This window comes from Pectinophora gossypiella, chromosome 4 (genome assembly GCF_024362695.1).
Source record: "Pectinophora gossypiella chromosome 4, ilPecGoss1.1, whole genome shotgun sequence".
Taxonomy (NCBI): domain Eukaryota; kingdom Metazoa; phylum Arthropoda; class Insecta; order Lepidoptera; family Gelechiidae; genus Pectinophora; species Pectinophora gossypiella.
The window spans coordinates 15,849,604-15,868,913 of NC_065407.1; the positions used below are offsets into that span (position 1 = coordinate 15,849,604).

The window sequence follows — 19,310 nt, forward strand, 5'->3', positions numbered from 1 at the left end:
GAACTTAATTGCTTACATGTCACTCGTTTCCGTGTGTCAAAAGCAGTGTTGCCAACTTAGTGGATTTTCCACTAGATCTGGTGGTTTAGACATGTGGTTCGGCGAAAAAATATTAGTTTTAGTGGCTAGTGGATTTTTTAGTGGATTAGAGTCCTTCCAGTTAGCGGTAAGTGACGAATTTAACCACTAACACAACCGAAAATGGTTTATGAGTTACTTGAGCGAAAGAACCAACATAAAGTTTATTTATTAGTAATACATACAATAAGTTTCATATTGAGTAAGATCAAGATGCCTAAGCCACAGTACACCCAAAAGTTTCGTGATTGTTGGTTACGTGACCCAGTTTTAAGGGATTGGTTGCAAATAGTCGAAAGCACTGGTGGTCCAGTTGCTAAGTGCAAATTATGCGGTATATTATTAAGGAATCATTATTAATAATAATTGAATAATTTACCCTGTCTCTAGCACGTCTTTACCTACGACGCGGCGCTAAAGAGGAGGAAAAAACATCCCACGATCTGATTGCACTGATTCGGCTTTGGGTTGTCTAGTGATTCTATAGTCTCTGCTTACCCCGGTGGGAAATAGGCGTGAGTTTATGTATGTATGTATGTATTTTTTCTAGTGAAATTCTGGTGGTTTGAGAGACCGCTCAGTTTTAGTGGTTTCTGGTGGTTTGCACGGCCGCATTTGGTGGGCTGGTGAAAATAAAGTTGGCAACACTGGTCAAAAGAAACGTCAAAAAAGTGATAGTGATAGAATTCCGAGAAAGTAAAATCCATTGCTGCAGAAAAGCGTGTTTTATAATTTTATTTCGTATTTTTTGATTTCGGTGAGATAAGTGAGCAGAATGGACGACGATTTACCGACCGATTTCCAGGTCATCGTGGTTGGGACAGGTAAGCCATATGTTCGTAATGAAAAGACACCGGGCGTGATGGCAGCAGCCTACTTATCGATCTATTTTTTTCTTCATAGTCTGGTCATCACTGCTACGTTAGATTATGAGTCCTCTTGTACTTGTTTTGAAGATTTAGTACAAAAAAAGTTTCAGTAAAATAATTTGACAGCGAATACGCCCGAAAAAATTGCAAATTGCCGCCCCACATTCCGTCGCTTACTCATTAATTAAATATTTGCGGACCAACATTGCGGTCATTGTCTACGTAACCTTGTTATATTGTTTTATTTTCACTATTACGAAAGATCTAGTTCTAAACTCTTTGAAAGTAGGTGCTTTATTCTTTTTTTTTGCAACAATGAGTAAGCTAGGAGTCATTGAACTCTAGTGCAGGCTTTGGAGGATCATTATCATACCATAGAGTAGATAGTTTCTTTTTGTTGAAGGAATTTGGCAAGTTATTTAAATAAATAATTAAAATTTACTTACTTTTGGATATGGAATGCTTAAATATTAAATATAAGTATTTGCATTTGATGTCATACTTACAATCCTATTAGAATAGTTGAAGAACATAGATATATTTTAAGTAAATACCTCTTAACATTTTTCAATTGCAGTTCCATTTCGCTGTATACATAATACATATATAACAAATTGACGGTAAACTACTCACAAATGATAAGCAAGTTGCTGAAGCTTTTGAAAAATTCTTTACTGACATTCCATTTTCGACTACCAAGGACTTGAAGTCATCTCCTGCACTCGCTCAATCACTTGTAAAGGAGCACATAGATACGTCCAAAGTAGATAAACTAACATTTACACACGTGAGTCCTAGGGACGTCTTAAGAGCTTTTAAATCTTTAGAAATGAAAAAGACTGCAGATCTTCATGGTCTCTCTGTTAAAGTCATTAACTCCGTGATTGATTGCATAGCTCCCTATCTATCATGTATATTTAATAAATGTGTAGACAATGGTGTGTTTCCAGATTTAATGAAGCACAGTAAAGTCATTCCATTGTTTAAAGCTGGTAGTACTTCTGACCCTACTAATTTTAGACCAATATCTATACTACCCACGCTTAGTAAAATATTTGAAAAAATGTTATTACTGCAATTACTTCAACATTTCAATTTAAACAATTTAATGTCTAATAAAGAATTTGGTTTCTCAAAGGGTCGCTCTACAACCGATGCTGGTGTTGAGTTAATAAATCATGTTTTTCAGGCTTGGGAGGAGTCCAAAGATGCTATTGGTGTCTTTTGTGACCTTTCCAAAGCCTTCGATTGCGTTTGTCATGATATATTGATCGCGAAACTTCGTCACTATGGAGTAACAGATAATGCCATCGCTCTTTTGGAGTCGTACCTTAGTGGCCGCGTTCAGAGGGTTGATGTGCATGGCTCCAGATCGTGTGGATCTAACGTCACTATAGGCGTCCCGCAGGGCTCAATTCTAGGTCCATTTCTATTCCTAGTTTACATAAACGACCTACCTAGTCTTGTAAAACATGAGGTGGTGCTGTTTGCAGATGATACCTCCTTACTTTTTAAAGTAAAGAGACGACAAGATTCCTTTGACGATGTAAACAACGCCATTTCAGAGGTAGTGGATTGGTTTACTGTAAACATAACATAACATAAACTACCTATATACGTCCCACTGCTGGGCACAGGCCTCCCCTCAATCAACCGGAGGGGGTATGGAGCATACTCCACCACGCTGCTCCACTGCGGGTTGGTGGAGGTGTTTTTACGGCTAATGGCCGGGACCAACGGCTTAACGTGCCTTCCGAAGCACGGAATCATCTTACTTTTTCGGACAATCAGGTGATTCAAGCCTGAAAAGCCCTTACCAAACAAAGGACAGTCTCACAAAGTGATTTCGTCCCCATCGGGAATCGAACCCGGACCTCCAGATCTTGAGTCTAACGCTCTAACCACTAGACCACGGAGGCTGTTAACAACCTGCTACTTAATGAAAATAAAACAAAATATGTTTATTTTACGTTATCGAATGTTAGTAGGCCGCTCGATTCTATTATTGTAAAAAAAAAGGAATTGGACCTCACGGATACTGCTGTATTTTTGGGAATTACTTTGGACGCTAAGTTGCAATGGAGTCCTCATATTGATAAGTTGTCCAAAAGGCTCAGCTCAGCAGCATTCGCGGTCAAAAAAATTCGTTTAATAACCAATGTAGAAACCGCGCGATTAGTTTATTTTGCCTACTTCCACAGTCTAATGTCGTACGGCATCTTGCTGTGGGGTCATGCTGCAGATGTGAACAGCATTTTTGTTCTGCAAAAGCGGGCCATTCGGGCGATTTACAAATTGGGACCCAAGATGTCATTTAGAAATAAATTTAAAGAAATTAATATTTTAACTTTGGCATCACAATATATCTTTGAAAATTTAATATATGTAAAAAAACATATAGGATTATTTGCAAAAAATAGCGATCGGCACATTGTTAATACCCGGAATAAAAATAAACTTGCTTTACAAGTCAGTCGATTACATAAGATTACTAAATCTTTTAAGGGGCAATGTATACGTTTTTGCAATAAGATTCCCATTGACATTCAGAATTTGCCTTTCAACTGCTTTAAGACAGTAGTTAAACAAAAACTTTACAAAAAAGGTTATTATAAAGTTAGTGATTATTTAGAAGATATGAATGCATGGGATTAACTGTCTGAGAACAGATATTGGTGCTAATTCCTGTAAATACCATCTAATTTTATTTTAGGTTATATCTGTCATTTTCTTATCCGCCGAAAAGGAAAGGGACGGGTAATCGACAAGCATAAAATTTATGGAACACACGTCAATTTTAAGCACAAATCTAAAACAACCGTCTAAAAATTCGCCCGGGTTATTCATTTATTTACTCATTCTTCCTAAAATTAAGAGCTGTCAATCATCCGTCCCTTTCCTTTTCGGCGGATAAGAAAATGACAGGTATAACTTAAAGTAAAATTAAGAGATGTCGGCAGGAATCGGGGCCATTAGGCAGCTAAATTACTCAATTGTATATCAATATTTTATGTTTATTTTTATTTTTTTTAAAGAACGTCTAGGGCCCTGTGCCGAGGTTTTTCTTGCAGCTTCTTTTCCCCGGCTATACAGGTTGTGAGAAGCTGCAGTAGTTTTAGGCGGATGAGACGTTCGTTATGTAAAAATTGACGATTCAAAGTGTAACTATGTTACCTACTGAATAAAGATATTTTTGAATTTGAATATAAAAACTAAAACATATTTATTTATTACAAAACCTAGAAAACACTCAAGCATTTAATTCATCATGTTACAACTTTGATGATGGTAACACAATGTTAAGGAATATCAAGTTTATAAACATACATAAACAGCCTATATACGTCCCACTGCTGGGTACAGGCCTCCCCTCAATCAAGCCCCCCCCCACTCAATCAAAAGAATATTTTCAAAGATTTTATAATAGATCATTATTTATTCACAACTTTATATGAATTTACAATGAAATGAACCTGCTGTGAAGTAACACAGTATAGTTTGCTCTGCACATTTATACATAATAATACCATGTTAAAACCTGTGGTGGAGTATGCTCCATAACCCTTCCGGTTGATTGAGGAGTGACTTGTGCCCAGCAGTGCGATGTATATGGGCTGTTTACATTATGTGTGGTACGAGTGCTGCCTGTGCAAGAATAATAAATAAATAATAATATCAAGGTATGGTGGAGTCTATCGTGGCTGCAGCATGCAGTAGGATAGGCAAGAATGTGCTCCACCTGGACTCAAGCGACCACTACGGCGGGCTGTGGGCCTCATACAACTTCGACGGCCTACAGAAGTTCATCAAAGAAGTCAACTCCGACCCCAAACGTCAGCTCCAAGTGTACAACTTAGCCGAGAAGTGGTATATTGAGAAGTGAGTGTATTTACACCTGCCCTGCATCCCATTGGGGTTCCAACCCCATTTTTTCCAGACTATTTCATGCCTGACATACCAACTCTCTCACTTACTCATCAATGATGAATTTTTATACAATTAATTATGATACAACACAAGTAATGGTTCAGAATAGACCATAAACTTTTTTAAGGACAGCTCTGTTTCAGTGGATGTATGTACAGGAATATATACAGGATTTATATTTCTTTCTTACTCATTTCTCTTTGTTCTCTCTTTATCTTAATTTACTAGCTGTACTTGAGACTTGGGTTGTCATTAGTTACACAAAGTCAATGGAAAGTGCTCTTAGTTTGTCCCTGGACAGTACTTCATATCCATCCCTGGGTTTCGATTTCTGTGTATCAATTTTTATGTAAATCAGTCCAGATGGTTGAAAGGCGTGAAAATGTAACAGAACCTACGGATTTCCTACTTACTTTACTAAGGATGTCGTAATAAAATCCCTATTCACTCAAATTTTATCAATAAATCTAAATTTTGATCAAAATCAATTTGTCCAGAGATGCGCCCCAAGAAGAACCGAATGAAGGAGAGGATGCCAAACCCGACCCCTCCAAGAAAGTATGGAGCCAAGCGAGCTTTGCCGCCGAGTATAGGAAATTCAATATTGACATGACACCTAAGGTAAGTTGTATTTGATGAGAAAAATATGTCTTGTAACGTGACAAAGTTATTATATTCATTGGAACTTTGACTTGCTGTTCTGGTGAAAGGATTCGCCGGGGATGTTTTTATAGATTGCCAATGTGCTAGTTTAATTATATGCTGATCTCGTCAAACATTGCACAGTGTTCCGTTGCGTTACGCGCGCGCTGACGTTATTGGGACACCATCTCATATACCTACAATTTCATATAACTTCAATTTATTTCGCGTTACTTTCATGATTTTCTAGCTACTCTACTCCCGAGGGCCTCTAGTAGTGCTGCTGATCTCGTCAAACATCGCCAGTTACGCCGACTTCCCTCGATTTTTTCCAATTTATTTGGCGTTATTTTTACAATCTTCTCTTCTAGCTACTCTACTCTCGAGGGCCTCTAGTAGAGCTGCTGATGTCGTCAAACACTTTCCGTTACGCCGTCTTCCCTCGATTTTTTCCAATTTATTTGGCGTTACTTTCACAATCTTCTTTTCTAGCTACTCTACTCCCGAGGGCCTCTAGTAGAGCTGCTGATCTCGTCAAATATCGCCCGTTACGCCGAGTTCCGCTGCGTGACCCGAGTACTGACGTGGCTGGAAGACCGCCTCATGCCGGTGCCCTGTTCACGAGCTGACGTTTTCTCCACTGAGGCGGTCAGCATCGTCGAGAAGCGCATGTTGATGAAAATGCTCACTTCTATTGTCGCCTACAATGAGGAGGAAATGAATAATGAGTTTAAGGGTGAGTGTGACTATGGCTATTTTGCCTTTGGAGTATAATAATAAATAACCCTGACACTGGGTTGTGAGGTGGATGACCAACCCCAACAACTCAGAGAAAAAGAAGGAAAGAAGAAGCTGGCTTAGATGTAAATAATTATTTTAGTACCTTCATACCAAATGCAAGTTAACTTTGTGCTTAAAGTGTGAAATGTAACATAAAACACCTACGCTAAAGAAACGGGAACATTCGCGAAGTAAAGCGACGCTTAGTCACCTAGTTTAGGTATTTCCTGCAACCTTGTGCTAGCACGTATCGAACAAGGTCGACAACAAAAAAGAGCTGTCTAACACTTACCGATAATAAAGACACTGCATAAAAACTGCTAATGTTACTCATCATGTAGGTAGCTATCGTAAATGCATACAGAGACCACTTCTTCTCTCGTGTGGGTTGTGAGGTGGATTACCAACCCCATCAACCCTGGTGTCAGGGTTACTATTGAGCCGCCAAAGGCCCCTGACATGGCTCATATAACGACTACTAACTTACGTCAGTAAGTAGTAGCCGAGACCAACGGCTTAACGTGCCTTCCGATCATCTTTCTCACACATCTGACAAACAGTATAATGATCCTATAAACGACAATCACAGTTTAGTAATAAGGTCGATTTTGTTTGAATCGCAAGGCATGCATGATTGACGAATGATTGAAAGTCATACTCGGTATAGACAACACATTATGTTTCTACACACATTACGTCTTCTGCTATTTCTTAAGTCTCCTTTACCTTCACAGACTGGAACACCAAAACGTTCAAGGAGTACCTCACGAACAAGGGCTTGACTCCGAATCTAATCCACTACGTGTTGTACGCGATCGCGGGCGGCAACAACTCCATGCTCTGTTTAGACGGCGTGCGCGAGTGCAAGAAGTTCCTCATGAGCCTCGGCCGCTACGGAGGCACACCCTTCCTCTGGCCCATGTACGGCAGCGGGGAGCTGCCTCAGTGCTTCTGCAGGTATAAAAGCTTTTATATTAATCGTCTTATTATAAGTATTTGATTTAGTCGAATTAATTTATGATGCAGTTTTGCTTGGCTGTTAAATACCTCTAGCCATAGAGGCAGCCAATCAGCTCGCGACACCAAACACTTCAGGACACCGATACCGACCCCGCCGGCGTGGTCGACGACCCACTAGGGTCGATTAATTCTTTCAAATATATTTCCTCTCTGACGACGCTCTGAGCCGAGGTTCTGGCCTCAGGCCTGTTGTCTTAAACGTTGTACCGGGTGAGAGCCTTCAGCGCTCCCCATTTGTCCGGCCAAGTAGTTAATCTGCGGCAAATGTACAATAAGTCATGTCAAAAAATAACGCTGTTAAATACTTATACCTAGCCCCATTCTCTCTCATTATTAAAGAGCGGCGCTCTTGTCGGTGGAGTAATCGCTATTACCATTTCTGAAACAAATAAAAGAGCAGGTGCAGGTCATGTCGTATCAAAGGTGAAGGATTTCGCGGAGAGAAGAGGGGAATGGCGATTACCCACATTCAAGGCAGGAAGGTTTTAAAATCAATAATAATATGATTATCAGTTATGTCGAATGCTTTAGGCGTGGTTTCGGCATCATCATCATCAGCCCATTAACGTCCCCACTGCTGGGGCACGGGCCTTTCCTATGGATGGATAGGGAGATCGGGCCTTAAACCACCACGCGGGCCCAGTGCGGATTGATGGTTATTAACGACTGCTAATGCAGCCGGGACCAACGGCTTAACGTGCCTTCCGAAGCTCGGAGGACCTCGAGATGAAAACTTTTTTTTTGTGGTCACCCATCCTATGACCGGCCTTTAAAGTTGCTTAACTTCAACAATCGCAGACCGAGCGCGTTTACCGCTGCGCCACCGAGCTCCTCATAGTTTGGTTTCGGCATAGAATAAAGAATTACGTATAGACCGGACATTCCGCCCCGCACCAATTCGTAACGGTGCCGAGCTAGATTTACCATTTATTTTTTACGAAATGGCAACGTAGGGTGGGATGACGTCAGCTGGGCTAACCTTGAAATGCTAGCTGTCACTTTTGAGCATACCTGATCTTCTTACACCATGATATAACCAAGATTTTTGTATGGAATATGCGGAGTGTGGTTTCGGTTAGTTAGAATGATTCACTTTTGTTTCGATCCCTGATATGAAAAAAGGTCCCGAAAACTCATCTAGGTCTTCATTGCATGATTTGCGAAACAAATATGGGTCTAATAATGGCTGTGACCACGGGGGTTAAAACGGCCACATCGAAGCAATTCATCTAAAAAAGCAATATTGCTATTTGACATTTGATTGCATTGCGCACTTACTTTTATATGCGCAAATGTCAAATTGCAATATTGCTTTTTTAAATGAATTGCTTCGATGTGGCTTTTTACCCCCAGATCACACTCTGGTGCCGACGCAAGGAGTGTATTGAACATCTCAATACCAAGGAGTGGCGAGTGTAGTAAGTGAGAACTTAACGTATCCCAGTTCTCTGTATGTGGTTGAGTCGTTTCAGCAGTTCTTATAACTTATATGCGCAAATGACAAAATGCAATATTGCTTTTTTAGATGAATTGTTTCGATGTGGCCTTTTTAACCCCCCAGCAACATGCCAGTCTACGACACAGGTCAATGGACCCATGAACACGTCACGTCGCACTACAAAAAACCGCACACCATTTTTATTTCGTGTGATAAAAAAAATTGCTCTTACAACAACCCAACTTGTCCAATCTGATATATTACTGAAATTCAATGGCAACTTGTAGTGCAGTCTATAAACGACTTGTCTATTAGATACCGGCTCATAGAATACGGACTACCGTAATTTTTTTTTTGTTTTTTTTTTTCTAAACGTCAAAACACGAATTTTACTATGGACTTTGTGTGAAAAAGCAACCTAAAGCACTAGAATAACATGACAAAATGTCGTACTTATTATTCCATTTTTATTGAATTCATAAATAAGTAAATAGAAAAATGAAAACGTTTTTTGTCACCTTTAGATCTGTCTTTATTTAGATATCAGAATTTCATAATTCACCTTTGACCTAGGAAACTACCCAATTTAAGCCTCTATCCAGCAAATTATTGTGACCAATATTTCTTCTATGCTGTTCTGGAAGAGAATAAAAATCATAGAACAATGGTACAGACGGCCATGTTGACAGTTGTCATTGAATAATGAAGATATAAAAAAGGTTTTCCTATACGTTGCGTTTGGTTATACTACAGTACACAAACAGATGCTTCTCTTCCAGGGAATTTCGTAAAATCCGACAGAGGTCATTCCGAACATGATGAACGATTGTTATGGATAGGTTGATCCCTTATCATCATAAGGTTAATACATCTTGGGACTTCGTATTAGGGGTGTCTGCAAGTTGTCTTTGATTACTTGTGGCTCTGCCCATCCCATTAGGGATTACGGCCGTGAGTTTATGAATGTATGTGACCAATGGTGTTAATTCCTGTAGATACCGTCTTATTTTATTTTAAGTTATACCTGTCATTTTCTTATCCGCCGAAAAGGAAAGGGACGGATGCTTGACGGCTGTAACTTTTAAAATGAATGAGTGAATTAATGAATAACCCGGGCGAATCAAATAGGTATCTCGCTGGTGTTCTGTCAACTTAATGCTGTCGGGTTATGGGCAGATGTAAAATTATTAGAGCGTTGTTTCAGATTTCTGCCTGAAATTGACATGATTGTAATTATATAAATTTTATGCCTGTCGATTACCCGTCCCTTTCTTCACGTTCTTTTTCAGCGGATAAGAAAATGAGGAGTATAACTTAAAATAAAATTAGATGGTATTTACAGGAATTAGCACCAATGACTCTCTTCCAAAAAAAGCTGGTCAAGTGCGAATCGGACTTGCCCACTGAAGATAAACTTGTATTATAGAATAAGGAATAACACTACGTATAGAACGGCAACTCGCCGCTCCCCACCAGCGGCTGAGCTAGGTTTACCTCACACCCTAGTTTTTTTTTCCCAATACAAAAAGTGTTGTATACCCTGTTAGGCTACTACTAGTGAATGAATTGCGAAATAGCACGCCAAAGCAAAGAGCTCGCGAGGTGTAATGACCTAAATGTGCATCTACCTAGGTACAGTCGAAAACGACGCGGCTTTCTAATGCCAACCGCACGATTTTGAAGTAAACTGCATTTTCTCTTATTACTATAATATTCACAAAGAGAAAATTAAATCGAAAACAACCCGCAGCTCTTGTCAAGTCGGGACGAGTGTGTTAACACTTTCAAGGACAGAACTTCTAATAACATTCCGATTCCAAGGGGTCATACTATCTATTATAATTATGAACCATCAATGTCTCTCAATGAAATTATGAATCATCAATTTTAAGACAGTAGTTACACAAAAACTTTACAAAAAAAGTTATTATAAAGTTAGTGATTATTTAGAAGCTATGAATGCATGGGATTAACTGTCTGAGAACTGATATTAGGCAGCTAAATTACTCAATTGTATACCAATATTTTATGTATATTTTTATTTTTTTAAAGAACGTCTAGGGCCCTGTGCCGAGGTTTTTCTTGCAGCTTCTTTTCCCCGGCTATACAGGTTGTGAGAAGCTGCAGTAGTTTTAGGCGGATGAGACGTTTGTTATGTATAAATTGACGATTCAAAGTGTAACTATGTTACCAACTGAATAAAGATATTTTTGAATTTGAATGTCCCATGGTCTCTGCCCGTGAAAGGGTTAAGTTAACCACTACACCACCTCAACCGGGTCACCGGCTTGGATCCGGGTCAGATATTTTTTCGATTTAATTGTCTCTTTGTGAGTTTCCCTAAGCACGAATTAGTGCTATGAAACAATAATCCATAGATGGCGTAAGTGTAGTGATCGAAATTATTATTTGTCGTAGATAAACTAAACTAGTATCAACAGTGGCTGCAAGTTGTCTTTGATTACTTGTGGCTCTGCCCACCCCATTAGGGATTACGGGCGTGAGTTTATGTATGTATGTATGTAAACTAAACTAGTGTATCAGGATCGAAGCACATGGAATTCTATAGAATTTCATCTATAGAAACTATAGTCAGACGGGTAACTGTAGTCAGTCGGGGTAAGCAGAGACTATAGTCTAGAGACTAGGCAAATAGGCTGGGTGGGAAATAGGCGTGAGTTTATGTATGTATGTATGAACTAAACTAAATGAGCTCTACACCTTTTTGCCACTACTTGAAGGTCTCGACAACTTACAAATAATAAAAAAAATATTATATATCCTTCCTATTTTCTTTAGATTTACACTGGGTTTTCATTATCTATTTTCTATTGTGACCAGATTGTGCGCGGTGTTCGGCGGCGTGTACTGCCTGAACCGGCCGATAGACAAGGTGGCGACGAAGACGGTGGACGAGGGCAAGACAGTCGTCACCATCGACAGCAAGAGCAAGACGCTCAACTGCGACCACCTCGTCATCGGCATCAACGAGTGCCCCAAGGTGAGTGTATATTTAGCGTCTTTTCCAGCCCGTTTATATTCTTCTATCGTGTGGGTAATAAGATGGATTACCAATCTCAGCAACCCTGGTGTCAGGGTTGTCATTGAGCCGCCAAAGGCCCCTGACATGGAACTGCGACCTCGTCATCGGCATCAACGAGTGCCCCAAGGTGAGTGTACATTCAGCGTCCTTGCCAGCCCGTTCATAATGACGAGGACAAGACGCTGTTCACAATACAGCAAGAGAAAGATGCTCAACTGCGGTCACTTTGGCATCGGCATCAACGAGTGCCCCAAGGTGAGTGTACCAGCCTCCTTCCCAGCCTGTTTATATTCTTCTTCTATCGTGTGGGTTATGAGGTGGATTACCAACCTCAGCAACCCTGGTGTCAGGGTTATCATTGAGCCGCCAAAGGCCCCTGACATGGCTCTTGTGACGACTACGTACTTACATCAGTATGTATATTGACGAGGTTAAGATAGTTGTCACCATCACACACAGCAGGGGCCTGTTTAATAAAACTTAAAATTGTAAATTACAATGTCAATTTGATGTACATTGAGGAGTGTGTGATCACGAATATTTTGCAGTTTCATATTAGCTACGCAATGAACATCAAATTGTCGTTGTAATTTACAATTGTAAGTTTTATTAAACAGGCCCCAGGTCCATTATTACGCTGTGACGTTATCGGTGCCAAAATTCTGACCTGTATACCATAAACAATTAAGTAAATATTTGTTTCCCTTCTAGGAGCTGATATCCCCGGAGCCAGTAGAAAGCCGCGACATATCTAAGGCTGTGTTCATCACGAACGGCAGTATCATGCCGAGCGATAAGGAGCCGCTCACACTACTGCGGTTCCCGCCGCTGGGTGACAACGACCACTCCGTCACGGCCCTCGAAGTCGGGCCCGCTACGGGCTCCTGTCCTAAGGGATTATGTAAGTAACATACACACATAAGCAACACACAACATAAACTCGCGACTGTATCCCAATTGGGTCGTTTCCTAGGTCAAAGATAAATTATGAAAAAAAAAAGCAATATTGCAATTTGACATTTGCGCATATAAAAGTAAGTGCGTATTTTTTTTTGTAAGTATTTTTTTTATATAAATAAAAGAAATAATTAAAAATAATTAATTAATTTTATTTATTTATAAAAAAATACTGCCTGTGAGAAAAAAAATAAAAATAAGTCTAGATCAGACATCAATTCATGAATTGCTTCGATGTGGCCATTTTCGCCCTCCTGATCTAAAGGTGACAAAAACTTTTCTTTTTTTCTTTGTAACTTTTAATGAATTTTAATTAAAAAAAAATTTAATAATACGTGCGACATTTTATCACGTTTTTCTATGACGTCACTAACACCTTGTATTCATAAAATAATTTAAAGCTAACATTTTTTGTTTGTTTGCGTGAATCATCGTTTACCGTTTTAGCGCGATTAATATGTTGAACTTGACACAGACTGGCGCTTATGTATTGTTAGATAGAAAAGAATAGATCGACCTAATAGCGACTGACACATCTAGGCTAGGCTAATGAACGTCACAATTAGGAAATACAGGTTGTGAGAAGCTGCAGTAGTTTTAGGCGGATGAGACGTTCGTTATGTAAAATTGACGATTCAAAGTGTAGGTATCTATGTTACCTACTGAATAAAGATATTTTTGAATTTGAATTCAATCCCGATTCGAGATCGCAAATTCCAATTACATGCAGCTAGTTTTAATCCTGTCAAATTAAGTTTGTTGTTTCACCATTGTCCCGTTTGTTGCAGTCGTGGTGTACTTCATAGCTAACAAAGACAAGGACGCGGAAACCGACCTGTTGCCGTACGCGGAGAAGATATTCGACATGGGTGACCAGCCCGACTCCGGGAAACCTAAGGTAAGAGAACCGTCTATACGGTCTTCAACCGGACATCGATTTGTCCGGCGATTTTTCAGCGATTTCACGGCGAGATCGCGGCGGCATCGCCACGAATTTCGCTGCGATTATTTTTTACATTTTATGAAGGAACAAAGCCCGTGACGGTGACAACGGCACGTGGTTACCGCGGGCACGCGGCGATGAGTAAATCGCCGGACAAATCGCTAGAGAGAACAGGCCTTAATAGTCTTGACTGTTCGGCCCATCGAGCACTTACCCGTGCTGCTCTATGGTCAGTCCGCGCCTGCTCCTCATTTGATGTTACCATGTATTTGCCGGCAGTGCCTGTGGTCGCTGATGTACAACGTGGCGGACACGAGCGCGGCGGTGGCCAGCAGCGAGCCCAGCGTGCACGTGTGCTCGGGGCCCGACGCGGGGCTGGACTTCGACCGCGCCGTCCACCAGGTGAGCCACCACACATACAGACTTATACAACTACTAGCTTTTGCCCGCGACTTGGTCCGCGTGGCGTGTTATAAAAGAGAGATCTTTGTGTGTGGGAGAAAGGTTAAAAAATGCTTAAAATTAATATTTTTAAATGAGGTTATAGTATAAGTAGCTCAGTTAAATTATGAATTAATTTTTAGATTATTAGTTTATGATAATTTGGTTTAATATAAATTTAGGAAAATACGATCAGAGGAGGCTAACCCTAAAGTACCTATAAGCTTTCGTCTGGAATTCAGAGATGAGAATGTTTTTTTCATACAAATGCTTTTTCACGCTAACTCCCGTTCCCGTGGGAATTTCGAGAATTCCTTTCTTAGTGCACCTCTACGGTACCTAAGCTACGTCCTTTCCAAATTTCAAGTGCCTACGTTTAGCCGTTTAGGCTGTGCGTTAATATGTCAGTCAGTCAGTTTCTCCTTTTATATATTTAGATCACCATCACCATCACAACTTAAGAGCCACGCTCTTGTCGCATTCTCCATTCTTGTCTATTCCCAATTCTTTCACTTCCTATAAGGCACGACGTTCGCCTTCTCTTTAATTCGTTCCATCTTCTTCTATCGTGTGGTTGTGTAGACGACAAACAGTTGACAATCACGAGGCGTCACAACACGACGTTATAGAATAAAGAATAATACTACGTATAGAACGGTAACTCTTCACAACGCACCAATTCCTATCGGGTGTGCTATATTTATTTACTTCACCTCCACTGGCTCTTACATAACATAAACTGCCTATATACGTCCCACTGCTGGGCACAGGCCTCCCCTCAATCAACCGGAGGGGGTATGGAGCATACTGCACGACGCTGCTCCACTGCTGGTTTGTGGAGGTGTTTTTACGGCTAATAGCCGGGACCAATGGCTTAACGTGCCTTCCGAAGCACGGAATCATCTTACTTTTTCGGACAATCAGGTGATTCAAGCCTGAAAAGTCCTTACCAAACAAAGGACAGTCTCACAAAGTGATTTCGACAATGTTCCCATCGGGAATCGAACCCGGACCTCCAGACCACTGGTTCTTACTTTAGTCAAATTGGCCGTAAGACGCTAAGGAGTGAGGGGGAGCGCGGACTGTCTCGCTTACACTTAGGCGGGAAAAAAACGACCTCCGTGGTCCAGTGGTTGAGCGTTGGACTCACGATCCGGAGGTCCCGGGTTCGATTCCCGATGGGGACATATCACAAAAATCACTTTGTGATCCCTAGTTTTGGTTAGAACATTACTGGCTGATCACTAGATTGTCCGAAAGTAAAATGATCCGTGTCGGAAGGCACGTTAAGCCGTTGGTCCCGGTTACCACTTACTGATGTAAGTAAGTAGTCGTTACATGAGCCATGTCAGGGGCGTTTGGCGGCTCAATAGTAACCCTGACATCAGTGTTGATGAGGTTGGTACTCCACCTCACAACCCACACGATAGAAGAAGTCGGGAATGAGAGTTTGGGGTGTGGCGATGTGCAGCCACACAGTTATTGTGGGCTTTTCGGTCCATACACCTTATCTGTATTTACTTTCCGTTACATTTATTTACACAAAATTGTTTTTATAATAATAGACGAGCGACCTTTGCTGTTTAGTTAAATAAACTGATAAATCCCCGTTTTTGCGCAGTTTGTATTTGTATGACTGTGATTTTGGAACACACTACATGCATACACCCTCACACACTCACAGTATCCCTCTATTAGGCGTAACGGAAGACAAATAATTTACAAATAAATTGTGCCATGTCGGAAATGAGACATTTATTACCGAATGTGTTTATTTTAATTCTATTTTCAATAAACTATTAAATACGGAGGATGATTCAGACCATTATTCTGATTAGTTATCAAGTGGAATTTTCCGTTGCAAAAGTATTGAACTGAAAATGATTGAAAAATACACACATAACATAAACTGCCTATATACGTCCCACTGCTGGGCACAGGCTTCCTCTCAATCAACCGGAGAAAAAAATACACTATTCATGAATTTTCCAATAGGAAATTCCACTTGATATCTACTCAGAATTATGGTCTGGATCACCCCCCACAGCATATGTTACGGGGTGTAAGCGACATCGTAACGAATACTGAGGGAGTGATTCAGAATTGAAAATAATTAAAAAAAAAAAAAAAATATCATGAATTTTGCGACGGAAAATTCCACACGATATTAACTCAGAATCATGGTGTGAATTATCCCCTCAGTATTCGTTACGATGTCACTCTCTCTCTCTTTATTTAAGAGCTGCGCTCTTGTCGGTGGAGTAATTGCCATTACTCCATAGATAGGGCGTGTAGAACGGTGGTTGCCCCAATTGCCTTCCGTTCCACCACCGACCCATTTCTCAATCGGTGATGTTCTAGCTAAAGCCCTACCAGAATCCATTTCCTCGGCCTCTAACCAGTACTACCGCTGCTGCCCGTATCAAGGATGTCGCTAACACCCGGTATATAAAGTTATACTTAACATTACTATCACCCGGCAGGCCGAGCAAATCTTCAAGAAGATCTGTCCGGGCGAGGAGTTCCTGCCGCGCGCGCCCGACCCAGAGGAGATCGTGTTCGAGGATGACGTCACACACGGGCCCGAGTTCCAGGGGGACGCCGACGACCACGACGCCAAGGAGTAGCCCGGCCGCGGCCGCCGCACAGCTTGAAATGACGCCAACTGTATGCTAAAGTTACGCACTCTTAGTTAGATACACCGGCTTATAGTTTTATTTTTAATTCGATTCAATAAGTAAAGAACACCATACTTGTAAAGTCAAAGTTTATAACTACGATATTAAGAAAACGAAAACAGATTTTTACTTTAATATGATAAGTACTGTACTGTTAGGCAGAGTTGTTACTTATGGTTGCTGTTGTTACATTGGCTGTACGTAGGATGGATCGTTTATTTGTCGTATTAAACCTCACAGAATTTATAGATGGGAGTTGCCAGTAAAGTACATGAACGAACGGTTTGCATATTGTTATGAAACGAACAGTTTTTTTGGTATGTGTTTATAAGAGACGTTATTTTTTTCAGATTGCACACACACAAAAAAAAAGTGGCAGCAGCCCAAAGGCAATTCAGGTTCATAATTTCTGATTATAAAACCGTCATTCACATACTGATTAAACCAAATTAAGTATATGAATGAAGCAGATTGTAACGATCCTTATATGAGCCCTTTGACAGAGAAACATAGGGCTATGACATGACTGTTTTGTCATAATCACGTACATTGTGTTCATAAGAGATTAACTATAAAAACAAAATTAGTGGAAAATATCAATTTCTTCAAATATTTTCTAACATTGGAAGAATTTTAAACGACTGTTCTTACTTTTTGTTTACCACTACGAGGCTATCAATAAGAAAAATAGGGATTGATTTGTAGATAGGTACCTGTGAAATTACCTATATACACCAGTAGGCTCTGCACGGCAACCGCGCCGACCGCAGCGCGAATTATATCGAGGCCTTCGACCAATAGCCGTTTGACGATAGATAGCATTCGTATCGTTTATTGGTCGAAGCGCTCAATATAATTCGCGTTGCGCGCGGCGCGGTTGTCATGCAGACCCGGCTGGGTACATTAAATATTTAAAATATGACTAACGATAAACAAGTTTCTCATTGCTTTGAATTCGTCTCAGCGTATGTTGTATTACACGTATTGTATGTAACAATAATAGGATATATGTTTGGAACACTACAGGAATGCAAATGCCGTAAAATGCACATATCACTTTGGTGGCATCGCACCATACGTGTTAATGATAACTGTTTGGCTTCCATTCATCAAGGATCGGGTAGAGATATCGAGTTACTTAATTCCTTTCACAGTGAGAACATGATACGGTGTAACGGATATGAGGCAAATTCCACTGTGTAGTGGTATTGTACTGATATTTCAGACTCAAAAATATCTTTATGGTGACAGGTATGCTTTGAGTCGTCGTTTACATGTTTTAAACATATTTTTTTGGCGAACGTCTCATCCGCCTATGCGGTTCTCAACATGCACAGGGCCATAGATGTTCTTAAAAAATGTTATAATACAATTTCCGTGGTTTTACACAACTCCCTGCACTTATATAGTTACATAAATCGAAATTATAGGTTAGTGAACAATTGACGTCAATTTTTATATGATGCTGACTTGCAACATGAGTTGTTTACGTACATTTCAAGCTGTGTAATTTTAAAATCTAGCCGCTCAAGCGCGGTGTATGTGAAATGTAGCTAAGGTGTAATCTCAATAAGATTTATACGCTTTGGGGTGTGCTCGGTTCAACTCTCAACACTTTATTTTTATTAATCAATAATATCGAAGCTACGAAATTAGTGTAACGAAAGTATTGCAGTGTTCTGTCGAACACACCCTCGGACGCTTGACTTCATGCATTCCGACTGGTGCGTTTGGAGCAATGCGCAGACGCCGGTTGTGCTAGGATAGGAACGTACTTATCGAACGTGTGGCCTGTCAAGTTCACTCGCGGATAATACCTGATAACGGTTATCCGCCATTGAACTTAACAAGCCAAACCCTGCTCTCATGCGCGGTGATTCAGGGTAAGGATGCGGCTAGGTTGTCTTGATGACGGCAAGAACAACACATAGCACCACAATAAATTGTATATCGATACTCATATCCATTTTCAGTATCCGCTGAATGTTGGAGAACTGTCATGTTTTTAAAGTAGTGAATCGAGATCATTATAATTTAAGTATTGTTTTATACATTATCATTGTGTAGTCGTGCTCTCTAATGGTTTCTTTCATCACATGCAGCAGTGTATCAGTATTGAATATTTTTTATTTATATAACCAAAGTAATTAGAATTTGAAATGTGCAATTCGATAGTTATAGCTAGGATGCAGTTTTAAAATGTTAAGTGCAATATTTTGGACGCACCAGTCCTAAAATATAGTTGTAGCACTTTTATGTTTTTATGATTTAAATTATTTAGCACTTTTAATGATATTTATTGTCAGATAAGAAGCATAATCATGCCTGTGCAGCTTGTGCATTTATAATTCCATTAAAATATGATTATTACTAATGTGTTTTTTTCGTCACCTATCATAAAGAAAAAATTAAAAAAGGTAATTCAATATTGTGTAATATAATTCCTACAAAGAAACCTCACAACCATAGTGGTATATAAGTCTGTTAGTGCAAT

At 40.1% G+C, this 19,310-nt stretch overlaps 1 protein-coding gene across 1 annotated transcript; it reads left to right on the top strand.

The window, feature by feature from the left end:
* Window positions 1-739: 739 nt before the first annotated feature.
* Window positions 740-19,186, top strand: LOC126382371 (rab proteins geranylgeranyltransferase component A 1). The gene is made up of 10 exons (XM_050032203.1): window positions 740-902; window positions 4,628-4,826; window positions 5,372-5,495; window positions 6,009-6,252; window positions 7,031-7,253; window positions 11,596-11,755; window positions 12,509-12,698; window positions 13,543-13,652; window positions 13,977-14,099; window positions 16,622-19,186. Exons 1-10 carry the CDS (start codon window positions 854-856, stop codon window positions 16,763-16,765), a joined length of 1,566 nt encoding a protein of 521 aa, XP_049888160.1. The 5' UTR covers window positions 740-853; the 3' UTR covers window positions 16,766-19,186.
* The last annotated feature ends 124 nt before the right edge of the window (window positions 19,187-19,310 follow it).